Source organism: Eriocheir sinensis, unplaced genomic scaffold (assembly GCF_024679095.1).
Source record: "Eriocheir sinensis breed Jianghai 21 unplaced genomic scaffold, ASM2467909v1 Scaffold677, whole genome shotgun sequence".
Classification (NCBI taxonomy): domain Eukaryota; kingdom Metazoa; phylum Arthropoda; class Malacostraca; order Decapoda; family Varunidae; genus Eriocheir; species Eriocheir sinensis.
Window position 1 is genome coordinate 157,022 of NW_026112028.1, and position 19,040 is coordinate 176,061.

At 39.0% G+C, this 19,040-nt stretch overlaps 1 protein-coding gene across 1 annotated transcript; it reads left to right on the forward strand.

The window, feature by feature from the left end:
• Positions 1–661: 661 nt before the first annotated feature.
• LOC126993794 (myb-related transcription factor, partner of profilin-like) lies at positions 662–3,981 on the forward strand (the record flags this gene model as incomplete). Its single annotated transcript, XM_050852951.1, has 3 exons — positions 662–1,468; positions 2,986–3,120; positions 3,890–3,981. Coding segments are annotated over exons 1-3 (507 nt in total), but the record flags the coding sequence as incomplete, so codon positions are not given.
• Positions 3,982–19,040: the final 15,059 nt, after the last annotated feature.

Consider the following 19,040-nt stretch of genomic DNA (forward strand, 5'->3'; position numbering starts at 1 on the left):
GTAGAGATTGCTGTCAGTAGCCTCAGAAACCTGTGTTTCGGTAAGGAAGAGAAGGTGAGGTTTAGAGGAGGAGAGATGATGTTCCACAGAATGAAAATTAGAGCGAAGACCGCGAATGTTGCAGAAATTGAGAAGAAAGAGGTTCGAGGAGTTATCAAGACACCTCTCGGGTCGGCAGCCAGAAGAATTTGTGGTCCCCCCCCCAGGCGGGGACTCCGAGGCATTGCTTAATTGAGCCATTTTGAATTTTGAATTTTGGAAAAAGGTGTATATGTTATGTGAATGTAGTGTGGTGTGGATAAAGAGAGGATCTGTCTTTAGAGAGCATGCTGAACTACTCTCCGGTGTTGGTGAGACAATAGGGAAACTGTTAGTGAGGACATGGGAAGGGTCTTTGGAGGCTTCAGCTCCTTCTCACCGCCCCTATATAACTCACCGGGAGTGGCTTGCGCCCGTTCGGTAGGTGTCTTCCTACCTATATATATATATATATATATATATATATATATATATATATATATATATATATATATATATATATAGATATATATATATATATATATATATATATATATATATATATATATATATATATATAATGTACCAAAATTACGTTTTCAGTTACTTTAAAGTTACAGCATTTGAATAGAGATTTGAGTTTACCAACTGACGTTTTCATCCTGGGCCCGGATTCATCAATCTTACCAACCACGCCTCTGGTATCTCTCGCATTTACCGGAGCGCTACCAGAGCTGCGGCATCTTTCAACCACGGGATTCATCAACGGCATGGTAACGCTCCGGTAACTCGCACCCTAGCAACGATTGGTTGGGCTGGATAGCCAATCACGTGCGACCTTTCATAATGTATTTGGGCTTTCACGTGTCGTTTGCTTACTAATGCACAGACTTCAAAATCAAGACATGTGTATTGTACAGAGGTAAATACTGCCTTAAAACAAATAATTAGCGTTGTAATCCCTCAATAAGATGTGTTTTTTATGAATGAAAGCACATTACTTGTATATTTATCTTTGAAATAAAAATATAATCGCTTATACAATATTCTGCACGTTTCTGTATGTTACCTCCATAGTTTCCGTCATTTGGTGAGCATTCTGTTGCATATGGATAATAATGATGAAGGTTCGGCGACGCTAACGCCAGAAGCGCGCCTCACTTTCAAAACATGGCGTCAGCTGTGAAAAGAAGGCGGCCCAATTTCTCAAACGAGGAAATTTTAGCCCTCATCACAGGGGTGAGGCAAAGATGGGAAACCATCACAGGGCCTCTGTCCTCTTGCGTCACCGCTGCAGCCAAGCAACGAGCTTGGGAAGCTGTGGTGGAGGAGGTCAACGCCGTGAGTGGAGTTGGGCGCAGCGTGGAGGAGGTTCGCATGAAGTTCTCCGACTTCAAGCGCCACACTAAGAAGAAGTTGGGAGAATTAAGACGTGAGGCGACTAGCACAGGTGAGAATATATCTTCTGTAGTGTTCTAAAAAGCAGTGAACAGTCATGGAGGAACAGTTCTCCAGCCTGTAATAGATTTCACATTTTTGAAATTTGGTTCCTTATTACCTTATTAACTTTTATTATCTGATGTTCCTGATTCATTTGTATATTATGCTATACAACAAAGCTCGTTCTGGTGTTCCTGGCAACATTGGGAGGCATATTGGAGTGTCTCGGTGTTAACAAACTTATTAACTTTGTTGAAGTTAACTGCAATAATGTTTGTGTTATACATTTCATTGAATTTAATCTGTATATAATAATAGTATATTTTCCTCTTTGTAGCTTTTCTGATAACTCAAATTTAATGTGTTTTTTTATATTCTTTATGTCCTTCAATAGAAGTAGCCATCATGGGTGACTTTACCTCTAATTCCTTGGTACCAGAGAGAACACCTGTCAGTAAGAAAATACTCCACTTCATGAACAATTTGTGGACTGCTTCACTTCTTAGGGTCTTCACTGGTGGATCTCTGCCCCGACCATGTTTCATCTTGTAACATACTGGATTTGGATGGGGCTAGAGTAGGAGATGTACCTAGATATATTGGGCAGTTTTCCCAAATTTGGTCACTGTCTGCTAATCTTCCAGTAATATTTCCAGACCAGTCAGTAGGGAAGTTAGCTCTAATTGGCTAAATATGAATGGTATAGTGGTAAATTCAACATAATTAGCTTCTTATGGCATGATAGTGATTGATTATGAAATCTGCAACAGCTGTGTTATGCCACATTATCTAGACTGAAGCTCTCAACAAGTCGTCCTTGCCTTGGAACATTTCAAGTACCTTAAGGACAGGTACTGAAACTACTTTTTGTATTTTCAGTTGGCCCTTGATAGATCCCTCATCAATAAGATGAAAAGTTCCCCAAAATCCTTTAATCATTATATTAGAATAAAAAACTTAGCACTCATTCTGTGGGTCCTCTTAGACTAGCTAAAGGTTATGCAACCGCTGAATGTGAGTAATGGCAGACATTCACTAGAAAGTTTTCTTGTTTATATTACTCATGAATTAAATACCCCTTTCTCCTATCAACTGTCTGACTCTTCTGTCACTAACATAACTATTTCCTTTGAAGTGGTAAGGCAAAGACTATCTTCTCTAGACATTAATTATATCATGGGTCATGATGGTTTTCATCGCTGTCTTTGCAGTCCCTCATCCCTCTATTAAAACATCTAACTTATAGGGTTTATATGTTAACAAACACAGATAACTGTTTATATCACTAATTATTGTTTTTCAAATATTAGAATAATGCATAAAGAGGTAATAAGTTAATATTTTAGCAGTGATACGTTAGTGCCGTCACTATGCCAGGGGCCACTTTTGCGGCACTTTGGTGGAAATAGCTGTCTATTTTGGCAAAGACAGGTATAACAGTGTTGGGGTAGTTATTCAGGTAATGATTCAGAATAAGTTTAAGCATAACTGCATTGCCATGTACTAATTTTTTACAAAATTGTACAGGTGGCGGCTCTGTCCAAACAGACACCCTCACCGATGCTGAGGAGGCCATGGCGCAGGTGCTGGACCCTGCAGTTGTAGCGGGTGTGGGATCTGGTTTAGAATCAGATCCTCGTCCAACACCTTCTGTGTCTGCAGGTAAATTATGTTATGAAATGTACTTCATGGTAATCTTTGTATTTGGTAACCTACGTAACATTAGTCTTTATGACAAGTGCCACTAACGTGATATATTTCACCATAAAAAAAATTCAATAATGTAGTGAAAAATCTTGAAATGTTTGTCATTAAGTGCTGGGAATTGAACTCAGGCCTTCATAATAGTAGTCAGCAGGGCAGCAACCCAACTGAGCCAGTGATGAGCTAAAAGTCACTATGCCAGGGCCACTTCTGCGGCACTTGCCGTAACACCCCAGCCCCACACTGTGGACTCCGTATTAAGGAAAAGTGACCCCACTCATCAGTTGCTCTAAAGGCATGGGTTCAATTTCCCATAACTTTTGTTGTTTATCTTGATTTTTTTACACATTCATTTGTTTTATTTGGTATATGTTATGTTATTTTATTGCTTTGCCCACTAACTCTTGATTTCCAGAGAAACTTAATTATGAAATAAACTTCCACCTTCAGTGGTTCAGTGCAACACAACTGATTTAAAAATCAACTTGACCTTTTCACCTTCATGTTTGCTAAGGCAGAAATTGCAAAGCTTTTACATAGTTTCAATTGGGTTTAAGGAGAGACCACCATTCTGCATAGTCTGTGTGGTCTGAACATATATATCTTAAGTTGAGCAGACATATTTGTTTAGGTTTTCCTAAAATTCCTCGCTACTCATAATCAAAGCACAAAATAAGATATCATACCATGTTGAATTACTCTTATCATAATGATTTTTTACGTACAGCTGCTGCAGACACAGAAGTGTGTAGAATCTTCCTTTCGGAGGATTCTATGACACCCGCACTTCTGCAAGGCCCATCACAGCCCCCTCCTCACCATCCCGCCCTACTCCTACTCACCAGCTAGCCCCTGAATTGGCACCTGTCCACCGTGCCCCAGAAACTCAATCTCCCCCTGATGTAGGAGCGGCACCTCACGCTTCCACCAGAAGACACAAGAGGGTTGATCCACCAGTTGGGCCAAAAATGGTGGAAATTCAAGAAGATATCCTTCTTGAAGTGAGGAGGCTGAGTGGTACTATGGACAAGGTAGCTGCAGCCTTGGAAAAAATTGCAGTTACCTTGTCAAAATAAGGTGACAGGTCCAATTAGGTAGGTTTTTATTAAATGGGTTTCTTTAGTTAGAAACAAAACATAGTTAACCTTTTTTTTATTTTGCCTTTGTAGCATAACATGAATTATACCATAATCCATTCTGTTAAGGTGGATCCCTAGATCTTACCTTAGTATATTAAGACACTGCTGACTGGCTGTTGGCAGGGAGGGTATCTGACAATTTTGACTCCAAAACACTATTCTATAATCAAGAAATATTAGTATTCCTTTACTTAGCTCATCTGATATAGATAAGTTTATTTTGTTGATAACATTGGAATAAGCAGTGATTCCACAACTATTAACACAATTTTCCATCCTCAATTGTTAATAATTACGGTGAGTAGAAGTCAGAGAACAACATTTAATGATAATATATACTTTAATTTTTTATCAATATTTCCAGCCATTGTGGATTCACAGCTGAAGTGAATGGACTATAGGTATAAAAACAATCTAAATCAATCAGTCAAAGTGTCTGCCCTTCCATTTCTCAAGTATTAATATTCCTTTTGAATAAAAAAGTCTTTCCTTTTGTTAATGCAGCAATTATTTTGCACACATACGTATGCAAAAAGACACCAATACAGTAAAAGTCCAATCATCCGAAAATCGCAGTGGTATGAATTTGTAGTTTGTATAATTTAACGTGACTTAGAAGAAATGTTAAAATGAAAAACATTACAAAAAAATACATAGAAACGCCAAAGGTGCCAAGCCGTGGGTACAAGAGACAGAAGACTCAGGCGAGGTGTAAATTAAGTCTAGGTGTTGCCCTAATGTACAGGTATCATCTATAATCTATCTATCTATCTATCTATCTATATCTATATCTGTGTGTGTGTGTGTGTGTGTGTGTGTGTGTGTGTGTGTGTGTGTGTGTGTGTGTGTGTGTGTGCAGAATGTATGGTGCAATTGCTGTTCTATATAGTGTCAGAATGTTTAGTTGAGGTCAGGTTGTTTAGGGTGGAGACAGCATGAGGAACATTGCTGACAGCAACGCCACCACCTTCAGAGCAAAACAAGCCAGGAGGTTGTTCAGGGTGGAGACAGCATGAGAAATGTTGCTGATGACGACACCACCGCCCTGAGAGCCGCCAGCGAGAGAGAAGAACAAACCGGGTGTCTTGAGATGGCAGGGCTTCTGTTTTAAGTGCTTGGGCTTTGTGGCGACTCACACTTTTCACTGAGTTGTATATACATGCAAGTTTGTATAATATATTTTTAACTGTCTTTTAGGTACATGTAGGTTAGAATTATAATATACAAACTTACATGTATATACAGTTTCAGTGACATGAGTGAGGAGTCACCACAAATCCTGAGCACCCAAAACAGAAACCCTGCCACCTCAGTCTCCCGGTTTGTTCTTCTCTCACTGGTGGCTGTCAGGGCGGTGGTGTTGTCATCAGCAACATACATCACGCTGTCACTGGTGGCTGTCAGGGCGGTGGTGTTGTCATCAGCAACATACATCACGCTGTCACTGGTGGCTGTCAGGGCGGTGGTGTTGTCATCAGCAACATACATCACGCTGTCTCCACCCTAAACAACCTGACCTTGTCCAAGCATTGTGACACTAAACAGAGCAGCAGTTGCACCATATATTACATACACCTCAGTATACATGATACCTGCATATTAGTACCTTACATACCATCACCAAACAAGTTATGCAAAGACAAAGTATGCATGTATGCTATTGCATAACATTTGTGTCAGTAGAAGAATTCAATTAAATGAGCCTTTAGTAAAAGAGATTGAAAACATGGAAAATGATGCCTACAGGAAATGAAGACACAGGAACCAACCAACAACACTGTCTATGAAAAGAGATATCAATCAAACCCCTTCGTCGAGCCTGCCCTGTGTCTTCATTTCCCCTGTAGGCATCATTTTCCATGTTTTCAATCTCTAGTAAAGGTTCATTTAATTGAATTCTTCTACTGACACAAATATTATGCAATAGCATACATGCACATTCCAACCAACAACCCTGTCTATGAAAAGACATTGTCAATCAGACCCCTTCGTCGAGCCTGCCCTGTGACTTCATTTCCTCTGTAGGCATCATTTTCCATGTTTTCAATCTCTTGTACTAAAGGCTCATTTAATTGAATTCTTCTACTGATAAATATTATGCAATAGCATACATGCAATTGCAATTTTGGCACACTTGACTGGGTCATACTGAAGGCTGCCACCTGACCCATGCAAGCAACGGAACCGAGATTTTAATACCCCAAAAGTCTGTTCCACCACAACACGTGTCCTAGAGTGGCTGCGGTTATAGGCACGATGAGCATCAGTTGTTGGTTGGCTCACTGGTGTCATTAGGAAGGGCTCTAGAGGATAACCAGAATCACCTGCAAGGATCAGAATATAAACTAATTTTTCATCTAACATCATCTTTGCAGTGGTTGTTTTTGTTAAGGGAAAGTTAACCAGCTCCTTAATGCTTTCATCCCTTAAGCTGGTGAATTCTGGAACAGCCTTTTTCTGTTTGTATATCTTCCTGTCTACTACTTAAGCTCTTTCAAGAGGGTAGTATTAAGACACTATTATCTACAATGGGACCATACGCTATAGCTGCGTGTGGCCTCAAAGTTCATTTACAGCACATTGAGCCTGCGGTGAAAAAGATCCCATTACTTCCAAGGCATTGTGCTAGGGTGACATCCAGTCTACATCAGTTTACCTTCCCTAATCTTCCTCAGGTACCCATTTATCGTCCAGCCCAAAAGCGAGGATGAACAGCCACTGCACCTTAAAGGATCCCTCCACAGATGCCTCCTCAGCCCCTCCCTTAGGACCATCCAGCAGACCTCCACACCCAGCACCACCAACATGGCCAACCACTCCGTCCAGCACCACTGTCTTTTAACATCTAAGTTTTACTTCCTACTGGAAGTATGCCAACATGCAGCCTGTGCCTAAGACGGGTGACCATTCCAATCCTTCAGACTACAAAAGACCTTCCCAACAGAAACTACACGATTCCAGGATGGAGGCTGCAGAATGCTCAACTTCATACCTTACTATCACTTCCAATTAAGCCAAGCCCTTCAACGCCTCTAAAACTCAACTTTTTAACCTGTCAACTTGACACAATCTTCCAAACACTTATCCCCATTTTTCAATAACACTCAGCTGTCACCTACAATAAACATCCTCGGTCTATCCTTAACTCAAAATCTCAACTGGAAACTTCACATCTCCTCTCTTACTTAATCAGCTTCCTTGAGGTTGGGCTTTCTGTATCATCTCTGCCAGTTCTTTTATCCTCCCAAATGATATCTATATACAGGGGCCTTGTCTGCCCTATTATGCAGTATACATTTCATAATGTTCCTTACTCTTTGTCTCTTTCCATTCCTTAACTACATTTCCATTGCTCTAAAAAATATGAGTGGCCATTTTATAAAAATAGAACATATACTACCCTGTCTTTTATTCTTATGACACCCAGTCCATTCCTTGTTGTTTGTTCTTTATTTTTCCCTAATGAAACAGGTTGTCCTATTTACCGCATAAAAATTATATTTGCTAGTAAATACACTTCAGAGGCACTTATGTATATAAATGAATTTTGTAAGCATTACAAAAAACAAAGTTTAAAAGGGCTTAACATTGGGGAAAGTTATTAGATTCTGGACAAGCATGAGTGTGGAAGTTGGAAAGCAGTTGGTAAATAGCAAAATTGTTCTAAAAGGGTCAGAATACATGCTGTGACTGTGAATTGACAGCATTTCCATAACCTTTTTGTAAATACTCATCCATATTAATCCCTCGAAAGGATAACCAGGATAATGCATCTGACAAGTCAAGAAGATAACAAAGCCAAACATTAACATACAGGTTAAGTTGGGAGCATATGCTATTAGCTTTGAATGGTCACGATACTCATCTCCATACCATTGGCCCTTCAGCCTGTGGTGGGTAACAATCCATTAACTTGGGACACAGGCCCAGTGCAGCATCCAGGTTACCGGTTCACCTTCCCCAGGTAACAATTTACCAATCATCCAGAAAAGAAGGATTTGAACTCAGGCACACAGTTGTGAAAATGTATACAAACCACAGCACCATGGAGGCACATTAACTTATGCTGTTTTTCTTACAGCTGCTAAATTTTACAAAATACAGCAAAGGTTACCAAGAAGTAGTGAGTCTCCGTACTGGCCCTCCACAAACTGCTGGCGCAGAACACTTTGACGCCATATGTAGGAGTCATGAACACTCCCGGAAAGCTTGCACAGAAGCTGATGATCCTCATCTTTGAGTCTGCCACAACTTGTACATTAAGGCTGTACTTCCTCTTTCTGTTCAGATAAACAACTGCATTTGCAGGTGCTTTGATGGGTACGAGTGCAGTCTATTGCCCCTATGACAGAAGGAATCCACTGAGGCCATAAAATCTTGCTTGATAAGCATGAGCTCCTGCAGATTTTGGGGCATATTTATTTCTCGTTTTGCTTTGTTCAACAAAGCCTCAGTAACATCATTCAATATTCTTGATATTGATGACTGACTGATACCAGCTACATCACCCACCACATTCTGAAATGTCCCACTGGCATAAAAACGCAGGGCAACCAAGATGTGTGTGTGGATTGGAATTGCTCTTGTCCTACTTGTGGGCCTGTGGATATGTGGTCCAATCTCCTCACACAGCTGAAGGATTTCATGGCGGGGCAGCCGATAATAGTGTAGGAGGAGATCATCGCTGACCTCTAAAGGATTGAGACGGTCTCTGAAAACTCTTTCCCGTCGTAGCCTGTCATGTTCCAGTGCCCAGAGCAGCGCCATTTCACCTTCAAAAAAATAATTTATATAGGGTAATAATCTCATATGCTAGAATTGGATTCTTTTGTTCCAGTTACTTAAAAAAGTCCAGTGATCAGCTAATATAATTATATAGAACCAAAGTAAATAACTATTTATTATCAAACGTTCCATCCAGATCTAAAACAGTGTCTCCATTTCTTCGGATGAAATGTCACGGTAGCTTGTCAAGCAACAGGTCTCTTGCTCCCTAATTCCTACTGACATTCTGGTAAAATGTTTTACAAAATTGTTTCCAACTTGGCAAAATCAACATAGTCCATAGGTGATAAACACCACAGTGCATTATATTTTGCTTGGGTTAGGAGTCCTGAAAACCCAAACTAACCTAATATTATCCGATAAAACTAACAGCTGAAAATATAATTATCACCAGCATTACTTTACCCCTTGGCCCCTGCATTCCAAATTCTCCCTCCATTATTACTTTGTTAAATATCATTTTACCAGCATATCAATAACATTTGTTAGAGGGACACAGAACACTCCCCCCCCTAAAAAAAAATTCAATAAATAATACATCACTCATGTGCTTTGACCATTATTTTATTAATCTATTGGAAATATTGGATGTGTAAATGAAGTGAATGATTTCCACACATTTGTTAATATTTGTTTACACGCAAGGAAGAACTCAGTATGTAGAGCTATGTCGACTAACATCTGAACAACCAAAGTCCAAGGGTGGCCGAGAATAATGTGAGGCTTGAGGGGCTGATTATAATTATAGCTGGAAAAACTGCCTTCATGATCATGGTATCTCCTCTGACACTAATTATGTCCAGCTAGACATCTAAATATTTCAAAACACAATTACAATAATCAATGAATATGACTATGAGACATACTGCTAAACAACAACAGGTAATAAGAATAGTCCCATGATTTGACTGATTACTCTTCATCAACAGAGTTCCAAGTGCACTCTTCCCACAAGTCTTATGAACTGCATTTCTTTTCATATGCTAACTATTTGCTTTGAGTCTTTAACGTTGCAGATCAAAATCATGGAAATTTAAGTAAAAAAACCCACCACTTTTGATTCGTGCAAAGCTGCCAGCTGACCCGCTAATGTGCAGTTCATTTTGATTTACTCAGCGGTATTTACACGGCTGTACTCACTCATGTTTGTCACTTCCATTCACTACTAAGCATGTCAGTCGAATATTTGCGTATAAAACCATGGAACACGATAAGTAGAGAGTGAAAACTGAGGATAACTCATCGCCGATGCGGCTACGTGTCACTCACTTCGTCTTTTCCACGTCTCTCTCCACTTATTTCCGTCACTATTATACGTTTTCATACTCCTGCAACTACCGAGATTATTGCAATTGCATTGTCATGTTCAGGAACCGCCGATACAAGCAGTCACACGGGAAAATAAACCTGAGGCGGCAGTATTTACCCACTTACCACGCCTCCGGTAACTCAGTTACGGGTGCTCGGAGCCGTGGTAACTTTTGGCCTTACCAGAGGTGCGGTAAGTGGTTGATGAATACCGATTTACCGGGTGGGCGGAGATACCGCGAAACTTACCAAACAGAGGTCTGGTAAATGGTTTGATGAATCCGGCCCCTGGTGTTAGTAAAATGACTGTGCATTAAAAAAAAAATTAAAACCACATATAATTAAAGCCACAATACCTGATGAAACTAAAAAAAGATTAAAAAAAACCACTGGTTTTATTGATGGGTTTTTGGTTTAAACCAGGGGTGTCAAACTCATGGCCCGCGGGATAGTCATAAATGGCCCGCGGTATCACGGTAACTTCAATCTTGTCAATGTATTTTCTACCCTTGTTGTCCCCCATGACGGCACTTCAGAGTATGAATTGGCCCTCGAAGGGTTTTGAGTTTGACACCCCTGGTTTAAACCGCCAACCCTGCTGTACATAATTAAAATCTTACATATAGTTAAAACCACAATACTGATGAAACTAACAAAGATACACACAAAAGAAAAAAAAAATGGTTTTATTAGTTGGTTTAAACCACTGTTTTTTTTTATTGGCTTAAACCATGGTTTAAACCATTTGGTTTAAAACGTTTGGTTTAAACCGCCAACCCTGTTTTAAGGTTAACAATTTTTGTCTGTTTCTTCACAGCCTCTATATAGCCCTTGCACTGAACAAATTGACCCATCTTCCTCACAACTTCTTGTGTTAAAAACAATAATATTTTAGTTTAACAATTTTATCCTTTTATTCCCTGCTCCCATATTGGCCTTACACTGTACAAATTCCTACTAACTCCTTGCTCCACTCCTCTTTGCCTATGGCTGTCACTACGGAGGCTATTACCCTTCCCCCTGACTCAGATTTGTTACATTACACAATTATAGATGTGCCACATTCTCTTTCTCTCCTACTCTACAGCTACAATTCTGTTTTTTCTCCTCCCTGTCCCTCCCATGTACTTCTGCAGGGCTTGGTCTTGTTTAAGAGAGTATGTCAGTTGCTTCCCCAGTTTCTTACATTCCATGTCATCTCTGTTGGTATATTTCCTTCTTTATGTCTCATCTGTCGAGTTTTATTCTTTTTCATATTTCTAGCTCCTTCCTCCGTGTGAATTTTGTTATAATTTTCTATAGTACTTTTTTGCTCATATTTCATCATTAAACTTTTCAATTTCCAACTGGAACCCAAATATTCCTTTTTTTATTCCTTCCCTAAAAGTATTTCACCAATGTCCTTATTTTAGCATCTACAGCTGTGCTTCAAGGAGTCCCCCGGTCTCCAAATGCGAACTAGATTATTCAGTTCCTCTCCCAAGTGTGAGATGTCTCCTTCCCGGTAGCATGCCACCTCTGACCCATACAGACAACTTGTTTCAGCGGCCCCTCCCCAGAGGCCCTGTCCACTTCGTATTTGTTGATCACTCTGTTGCCATCACTTGTTACCATTCCTAACATCTGCCTTGTTGTCCCTTCAGTGACTCATCTGTTTCTCACTGCCCATCCCTTTATTTTCAGTTTTAGGCCTATAGTTTTATCTATCACTACCAAACTATTGTTTCCTAGCACCAATTGGCTCCCACCTTCAGTGCTGTTCTTCATAACATAACAGTATATTTTGCTATACTTTAGGCACCACTCTCTTAAGTCGCATTTGTTATAACTACGTGAAATCTCCTCTATTTCTCTCTTGAGTTTGGCCGTCAGAATTACATTATCTGGCGAGTGGTCAGCGTGCAGGCGTGGTGTTCTGGAGACCCACATTCAGGTGTCACCCGCTGCTACGTACTGACAATTTTTAGCCGTCACCAAGTGGCTGAAGACAACCCGGCCGTGCACTGCCCTGATGACCACCTATAAATCCAGACTTCACCAAACTCTCTAGAGGATCAAATGGAGCTCCAAAGGGACAGCATGAGCCGAGCAAGAAAGATGCCACTCTAAAATACTTGCTTGTGTCACTAATGGATGGGGTCATCCAACACTCTCCATCTTGAGAGTCTGCTAAAACCATGAACCAAGCTTAAAAAATATATTAATGATGATAATAATAAAAATGATAATAATAATAATAATAATAATAATAATAATAATAATAATAATAATAATAATAATAATAATAATAATAATAATAATAATAATAATAATAATAATAATAATAGTAATAATAATGATAATGATAATAATGATAATGATAATAATAATGATAATAATGATAATGATAATAATGATAATGATGTTAATAATGATAATGATGATAATAATGATAATGATAATAATGATAATGTTAATAATGACAATGATAATAATGATAATGATACTAATGATAATGATAATGATAATGATAATAATGTTAATAATGATAATGATAATAATGATAATGATAATGATAATAATGATAATGATAATGATAATCATGATAATGTTAATAATGATAATGATAATAATGATAATAATGATAATGATAATAATGATAATGATAATAATGATAAGGTTAATAATGATAATGTTAATAATGATAATGATAATAATGATAATAATGATAATGATAATAATGATAATGATAATGTTAATAATGATAATGATAATAATGATAATGATAATAATGATAATGATAATAATGATAATGTTAATAATGATAATGTTAATAATGATAATGATAATAATGATAATGTCAATAATGATAATGTTAATAATGATAATGTTAATAATGATAATGATAATAATGATAATGTTAATAATGATAATGTTAATAATGATAATGATAATAATGATAATGTTAATAATGATAATGTTAATAATGATAATGTTAATAATGATAATGTTAATAATGATAATGTTAATAATGATAATGATAATAATGATAATGTTAATAATGATAATGATAATAATGATAATGATAATAACGATAACGTTAATAATGATAATGTTAATAATGATAATGTTAATAATGATAATGTTAATAATAATAATGTTAATAATGATAATGTTAATAATAATAATGTTAATAATGATAATAATGATAATGATAATAATGATAATGATAATGTTAATAATGATAATAATGATAATGTTAATAATGATAATGATAATGTTAATAATGATAATAATGATAATGTTAATAATGATAATGTTCATAATATAATGATAATAATGATAATGATAATAATGATAATGATAATAATGATAATGTTAATAATGATAATAATGATAATGTTAATAATGATGTTAATAATGATAATGTTAATAATGATAATGATAATAATGATAATGTTAATAATGATAATGTTAATAATGATAATGTTAATAATGATAATGTTAATAATGATAATGATAATAATGATAATGTTAATAATGATAATGATAATAATGATAATGTTAATAATGATAATAATGATAATGTTAATAATGATAATGTTAATAATGATAATGATAATAATGATAATGATAATAATGATAATGTTAATAATGATAATGTTAATAATGATAATGTTAATAATGATAATGATAATAATGATAATGTTAATAATGATAATGATAATAATGATAATGTTAATAATGATAATGTTAATAATGATAATGTTCATAATATAATGATAATAATGATAATGTTAATAATGACAATGATAATAATGATAATGTTAATAATGATAATAATGATAATGATAATGTTAATAATGATAATGTTCATAATATAATGATAATAATGATAATGTTAATAATGATAATGATAATAATGATAATGTTAATAATGATAATGATAATAATGATAATGTTAATAATGATAATGATAATAATGATAATGTTAATAATGATAATGATAATAATGATAATGATAATAATGATAATGATAATAATGATAATGTTAATAATGATAATGTTAATAATGATAATGATAATAATGATAATGATAATAATGATAATGATAATAATGATAATGTTAATAATGATAATGATAATAATGATAATGTTAATAATGATAATGTTAATAATGATAATGTTCATAATATAATGATAATAATGATAATGTTAATAATAATAATATTGATGGTAATAATAATACAAGGCCAGGTATCCTAACCTTCCTTCTCCTACGTGTTCACATCTTTTCCTTAGCTCCACCATTACTTCTCACAGGTGCCCACACATATATGAAGGGTACTGGGAACATTACGCTTCTGTGTCCAACCTTCTTTTGTTGTCCCTACACCCAGCTACATACAGTGCTGACTCGCCCGGCGGGTTAGCCTCCCATAACTCACTCTGCGGTGCGGTACCTCTATGGCCGACTGGTTAAGGAATGGCTTTCCCATCACGTCGGTCGCGGGTTCGATCCCCGGAGCCGATAAAAACCTTTCCTGGTCTGGATTAATTTCTTGTAAAGTAACGCGCTGTGGCTGTGTGGAGACATGGTGAAGGAAAATTCGGGCAATACAACATGATCTCCACTACGACCCCAAAGCAGAGAGGGAGAGACAAAGCTAATTTCTGCCCAACATTATATCTTTGTGCAACAATCATGGTTGTTATATACCAATTGAATCAATAATGGAAACGTACCAAGACACATACACTAATGATGTGGCTGTTGGTGTAATTATGTCATGGAAATAGAGTAAACTGAACCAGGACCACCAGCAGCGGCACTCCATCACAATTATCGTGTTACAAAAGTTTCTTGCTACAAAGTGAATGATTGCCTGAGCTGTGTGAAGGTCAGTGAGGAGTTTTTGAAATTCTCGGTGGGAAAATAAGTACACCAGCGACTCTATTGTTAACACCAGAGTATGAACCCCTCGTTCTGAGAAAGTGCTAACAGTGAGGCATAAGAAGTGGTGAATATCGAGTGAGTGAACGAGTGAACGAATGAGTGTATAAATAAATGAGTGCGAGGGAGCACAAGGCACAAGCACAGCCCATGGCAACTGAACATGTATTAAAACTTGGGATAGTCGGACCGTAGACTTGGGCGAGCACACACACACACACACACACACACACACACACACACACACACACACACACACACGTACGGATCTCCGTTGTGCAGTGGTTTGCGCGTCGTCTCTCGGGTTAGGTTTGATTCACGGGCTAGTGGAGACGGATGCCATGGGCAGTCTCCGTCAATTAAGAATATGGAGCGGAGTCTCTTGTAAGGATGTGATAGTTTTACACGGCCTGTACACCTTCAACGGGAAATTCACCCAGGAAAACCCGGCTAGTCTTCTCTACGGCCTTGGGAAACAGTCGTAGTGGGAGCCCGATACGTTTAAGGACATGGACCGGAGCCTCTCGTAAGGAGGGTGAAGGGGAGGACGACACACCAAGGATCAAAGAGAGAGAGGATATTTCGCTGAGCATTTGTTTTCCCATCATGCACCGCGTCTGTGACGTCACGCCCGCCAGCTGTTTAACTGGTGCCCACTGGAGCCCAAACCCCTTATTCAAGAAGCTACATTGGGTGTTTGTGCGGTGTTTGGGTGTTCCAGCAGCACAAGGAACTTAGGAAAGAGTGGCCTAAGGTTTTACAGGTTCCCCAGAGACAAGAAAACCTGTCGGAAGAGGAAAACAGCGTGTCGACGGGCAGATAAATATGACGCCAGAAATGCCCGCGTGTGCTCTCGTCACTTAAAAAGTGATTATTCTCCAAGGAGTGATAGTGCCACTTGGGGACTAAAGGCAACAAGGGCACTGAGGCCAGGGGCTGTACCATCTGTACATATTCCATTAAAACCACATACAGGCAGGTTATGTATAGTGAAAGCAGTGAAGATGAAGGTGACTGGTGGTGGCGGGGTGCGTGTTGTGTCGAGTGCAGGGACAGGCGAGTGGCTGCACGTCCCAGATGATGATTCAGGCCCTCCTCCAGTGCCATTTGCAGGCAGGTGCCAGGGTTTTCAGAGCTACTGATTGATGTAAGGCTAGGCAAGTTTTTGCATCACTATACAAGAATGGTACGGCATTCCTTACTGTTTTAGTCACCGATATTTTGGTAGGGATACAAGAAGAAAATATGAAACACACATAGAGTATAGTATGGACGAGATACAGCATCTGTGACAGCTCAACTTCAGCATTTTTTTGCTGTTCTCTTGGTTAATTTTCTCGATTTGGTGCATAAATGTTCCAGCCTATTACAAAAGTTTCATTCTGCACAAGTTTCATATTCTGCTGCATTGAAATAACGTAACAGAAGGTGCGTTACCATGCTTTCGCCATGGCTTTGGGCACCAGCGCGCACGAGATGCGGGCGTGACGTCATCGTTCCCAGTGACGTCATAACAATGACGTCGGAGCGAAATCTCTCTCTCTTTGATCCTTGCAACACACTGCCTTCCCTGCCCCCCTGCCCCCCTCCCACCGGCTGAGCTAGGCACCTCTGAAACACCGTCCTAAAGTTTGAAGATTAAGGTCATTGTCCCTGCTTAAGGCTGAGCTCCTGGGTGATTGAAGCTGCTTAATAAGAAGGGCAAAGTAGGTAGAGGAAGGATGGTAAAGGAGGTAGAGTGGATGATAAGGAGGAGGAGGCGAAGTAGGATAGAGATTACAAGGAAGAAAGCAAGGAAGAAAAGAAGGAAGTAAAGGAATAATAAGGGAGGAAGATTTACATAGATTTACATAGAAAATCAGACCACACAGCCCCCATGCTCCAGACTAGGTGGTCTGTCCTTAAACCTAAGTGAATCTATACTAATCAGATGGCTCCAAAACGTTGCATTTCTACTCTAGTTAATATTAAGTTGAAGGAAGTGACGGTCGAGCTTGTTTTTAAAGGAGTCAATCGTGTTACACTGGACCAATGACGGTGAGAGCTTATTCCATTCTCGCACTACAACGTTGGTGAAGAAAAATTTGGTGCAGTCTGAATTTACTTGTCTACATTTGAGTTTTCTGCCATTGTTCCTCGTTCGCAAAGTGTCATCGATCATAAACAATTTTGTTCTGTCTACATTCGTGAAACCATTAAGTATTTTAAAACAGTCGATCAGTTTTCCTCGGAGGCGACGTTTCTCAAGAGAGAACATGTTAAGGGTGGAAAGCCTTTCTTCGTAGGATTTGTTGCGCAAGGAAGGCGTCATTTTTGTTGCCCGACGCTGAACACCTTCTAATTTAGCAATGTCCTTGGCATGGTGAGGAGACCAAAACTATACCGACTATTCCAAGTGTGGACTGACTAAACTATTGTACGGCGGAAGTATTACATCTTTATTCTTGAATAAAAAGTTTCTTTTAATGAAGCCCAACATTCTGTTCGCTTTATTTGCTGCATCGATACATTGATGTGAGAATTTGAGGTTTGACGCGATTTTGACCCCCAGGTCCTTAACGCATTGAACGCTTATGAGAGGATGGTAAGGGCCGCAGAGGAAATGAGAGATAAGAGGAAGGAAGGAAGGAAAGAAGAGGAGGATAAATGAGGAAGGGGATGATGGTAAGCGGCGCAGAGAGTTGATGAAGTGATGAAGGATGAATAGCGATGAAGAGAATGTGAGATAGCCACGAAGAGGAGGAGTAACTGGAGGAGAGAGATTGCAGGAAAGGGAGGAAGGAAGGGGATGATAAAGGGAGAAATGACAGAATGATGATGAGAGGATGAAGGATGAATAGCGATGAGGAGCGCGTGAGAATGTGAGAAGGGGAGGAACAAACTGGAGGAGAGAGATTGCAAGGAAGGCAGGAAGGAAGGAAGGGGACGATGAATGAGGAAGGGAATGTAGGGACGGCATGATGGTGAGAGAAGGAGGGAGCGTGAGGGTGAGGGTGTGAGGTGACTGAGGAGGGGGAACAAAAGGACGATAGATTGCAAGGAAGGAAGGAAGGAAGGAAGGAAGGGAATGTAGGGACGGCATGATGGTGAGAGAAGGAGGAGCGTGAGGGTGAAGGTGTGAGGTGACTGAAGAGGAGGAACAAAAGGACGATAGATTGCAAGGAAGCAAGGAAGGAAGGAAGGAAGGAAGGAAGGAATGAAGGGACGGCATGATGGTGAGAGAAGGAGGAGCGTGAGGGTGAGGGTGTGAGGTGACTGTCGAGGAGGAACAAAAGGACGATAGATTGCAAGGAAGGAAGGAAGGAAGGAAGGAAGGAAGGAAGGGAATGAAGGGACGGCATGATGGTGAGAGAAGGAGGGAGCGTGAGGGTGAGGGTGTGAGGTGACTGAAGAGGAGGAACAAAAGGACGATAGATTGCAAGGAAGGAAGGAAGGAAGGAAGGAAGGAAGGAAGGGAATGAAGGGACGGCATGATGGTGAGAGAAGGAGGGAGCGTGAGGGTGAGGGTGTGAGGTGACAGAGGAGGGGGAACAAAAGGACGATAGATTGCAAGGAAACATGGAAACATGGAAACATGGAAACGCAGGCAACAGAAAGCCTATTGGCTCATTACGAGGTTGCCCGCTTTGGTGATTTAATCTGCTCGACAGCCTGGGGCCTGGGGAGCAGATGAAAGCACCTCGACATTGAGGAGCAGATGAAAGCGCCTCGAT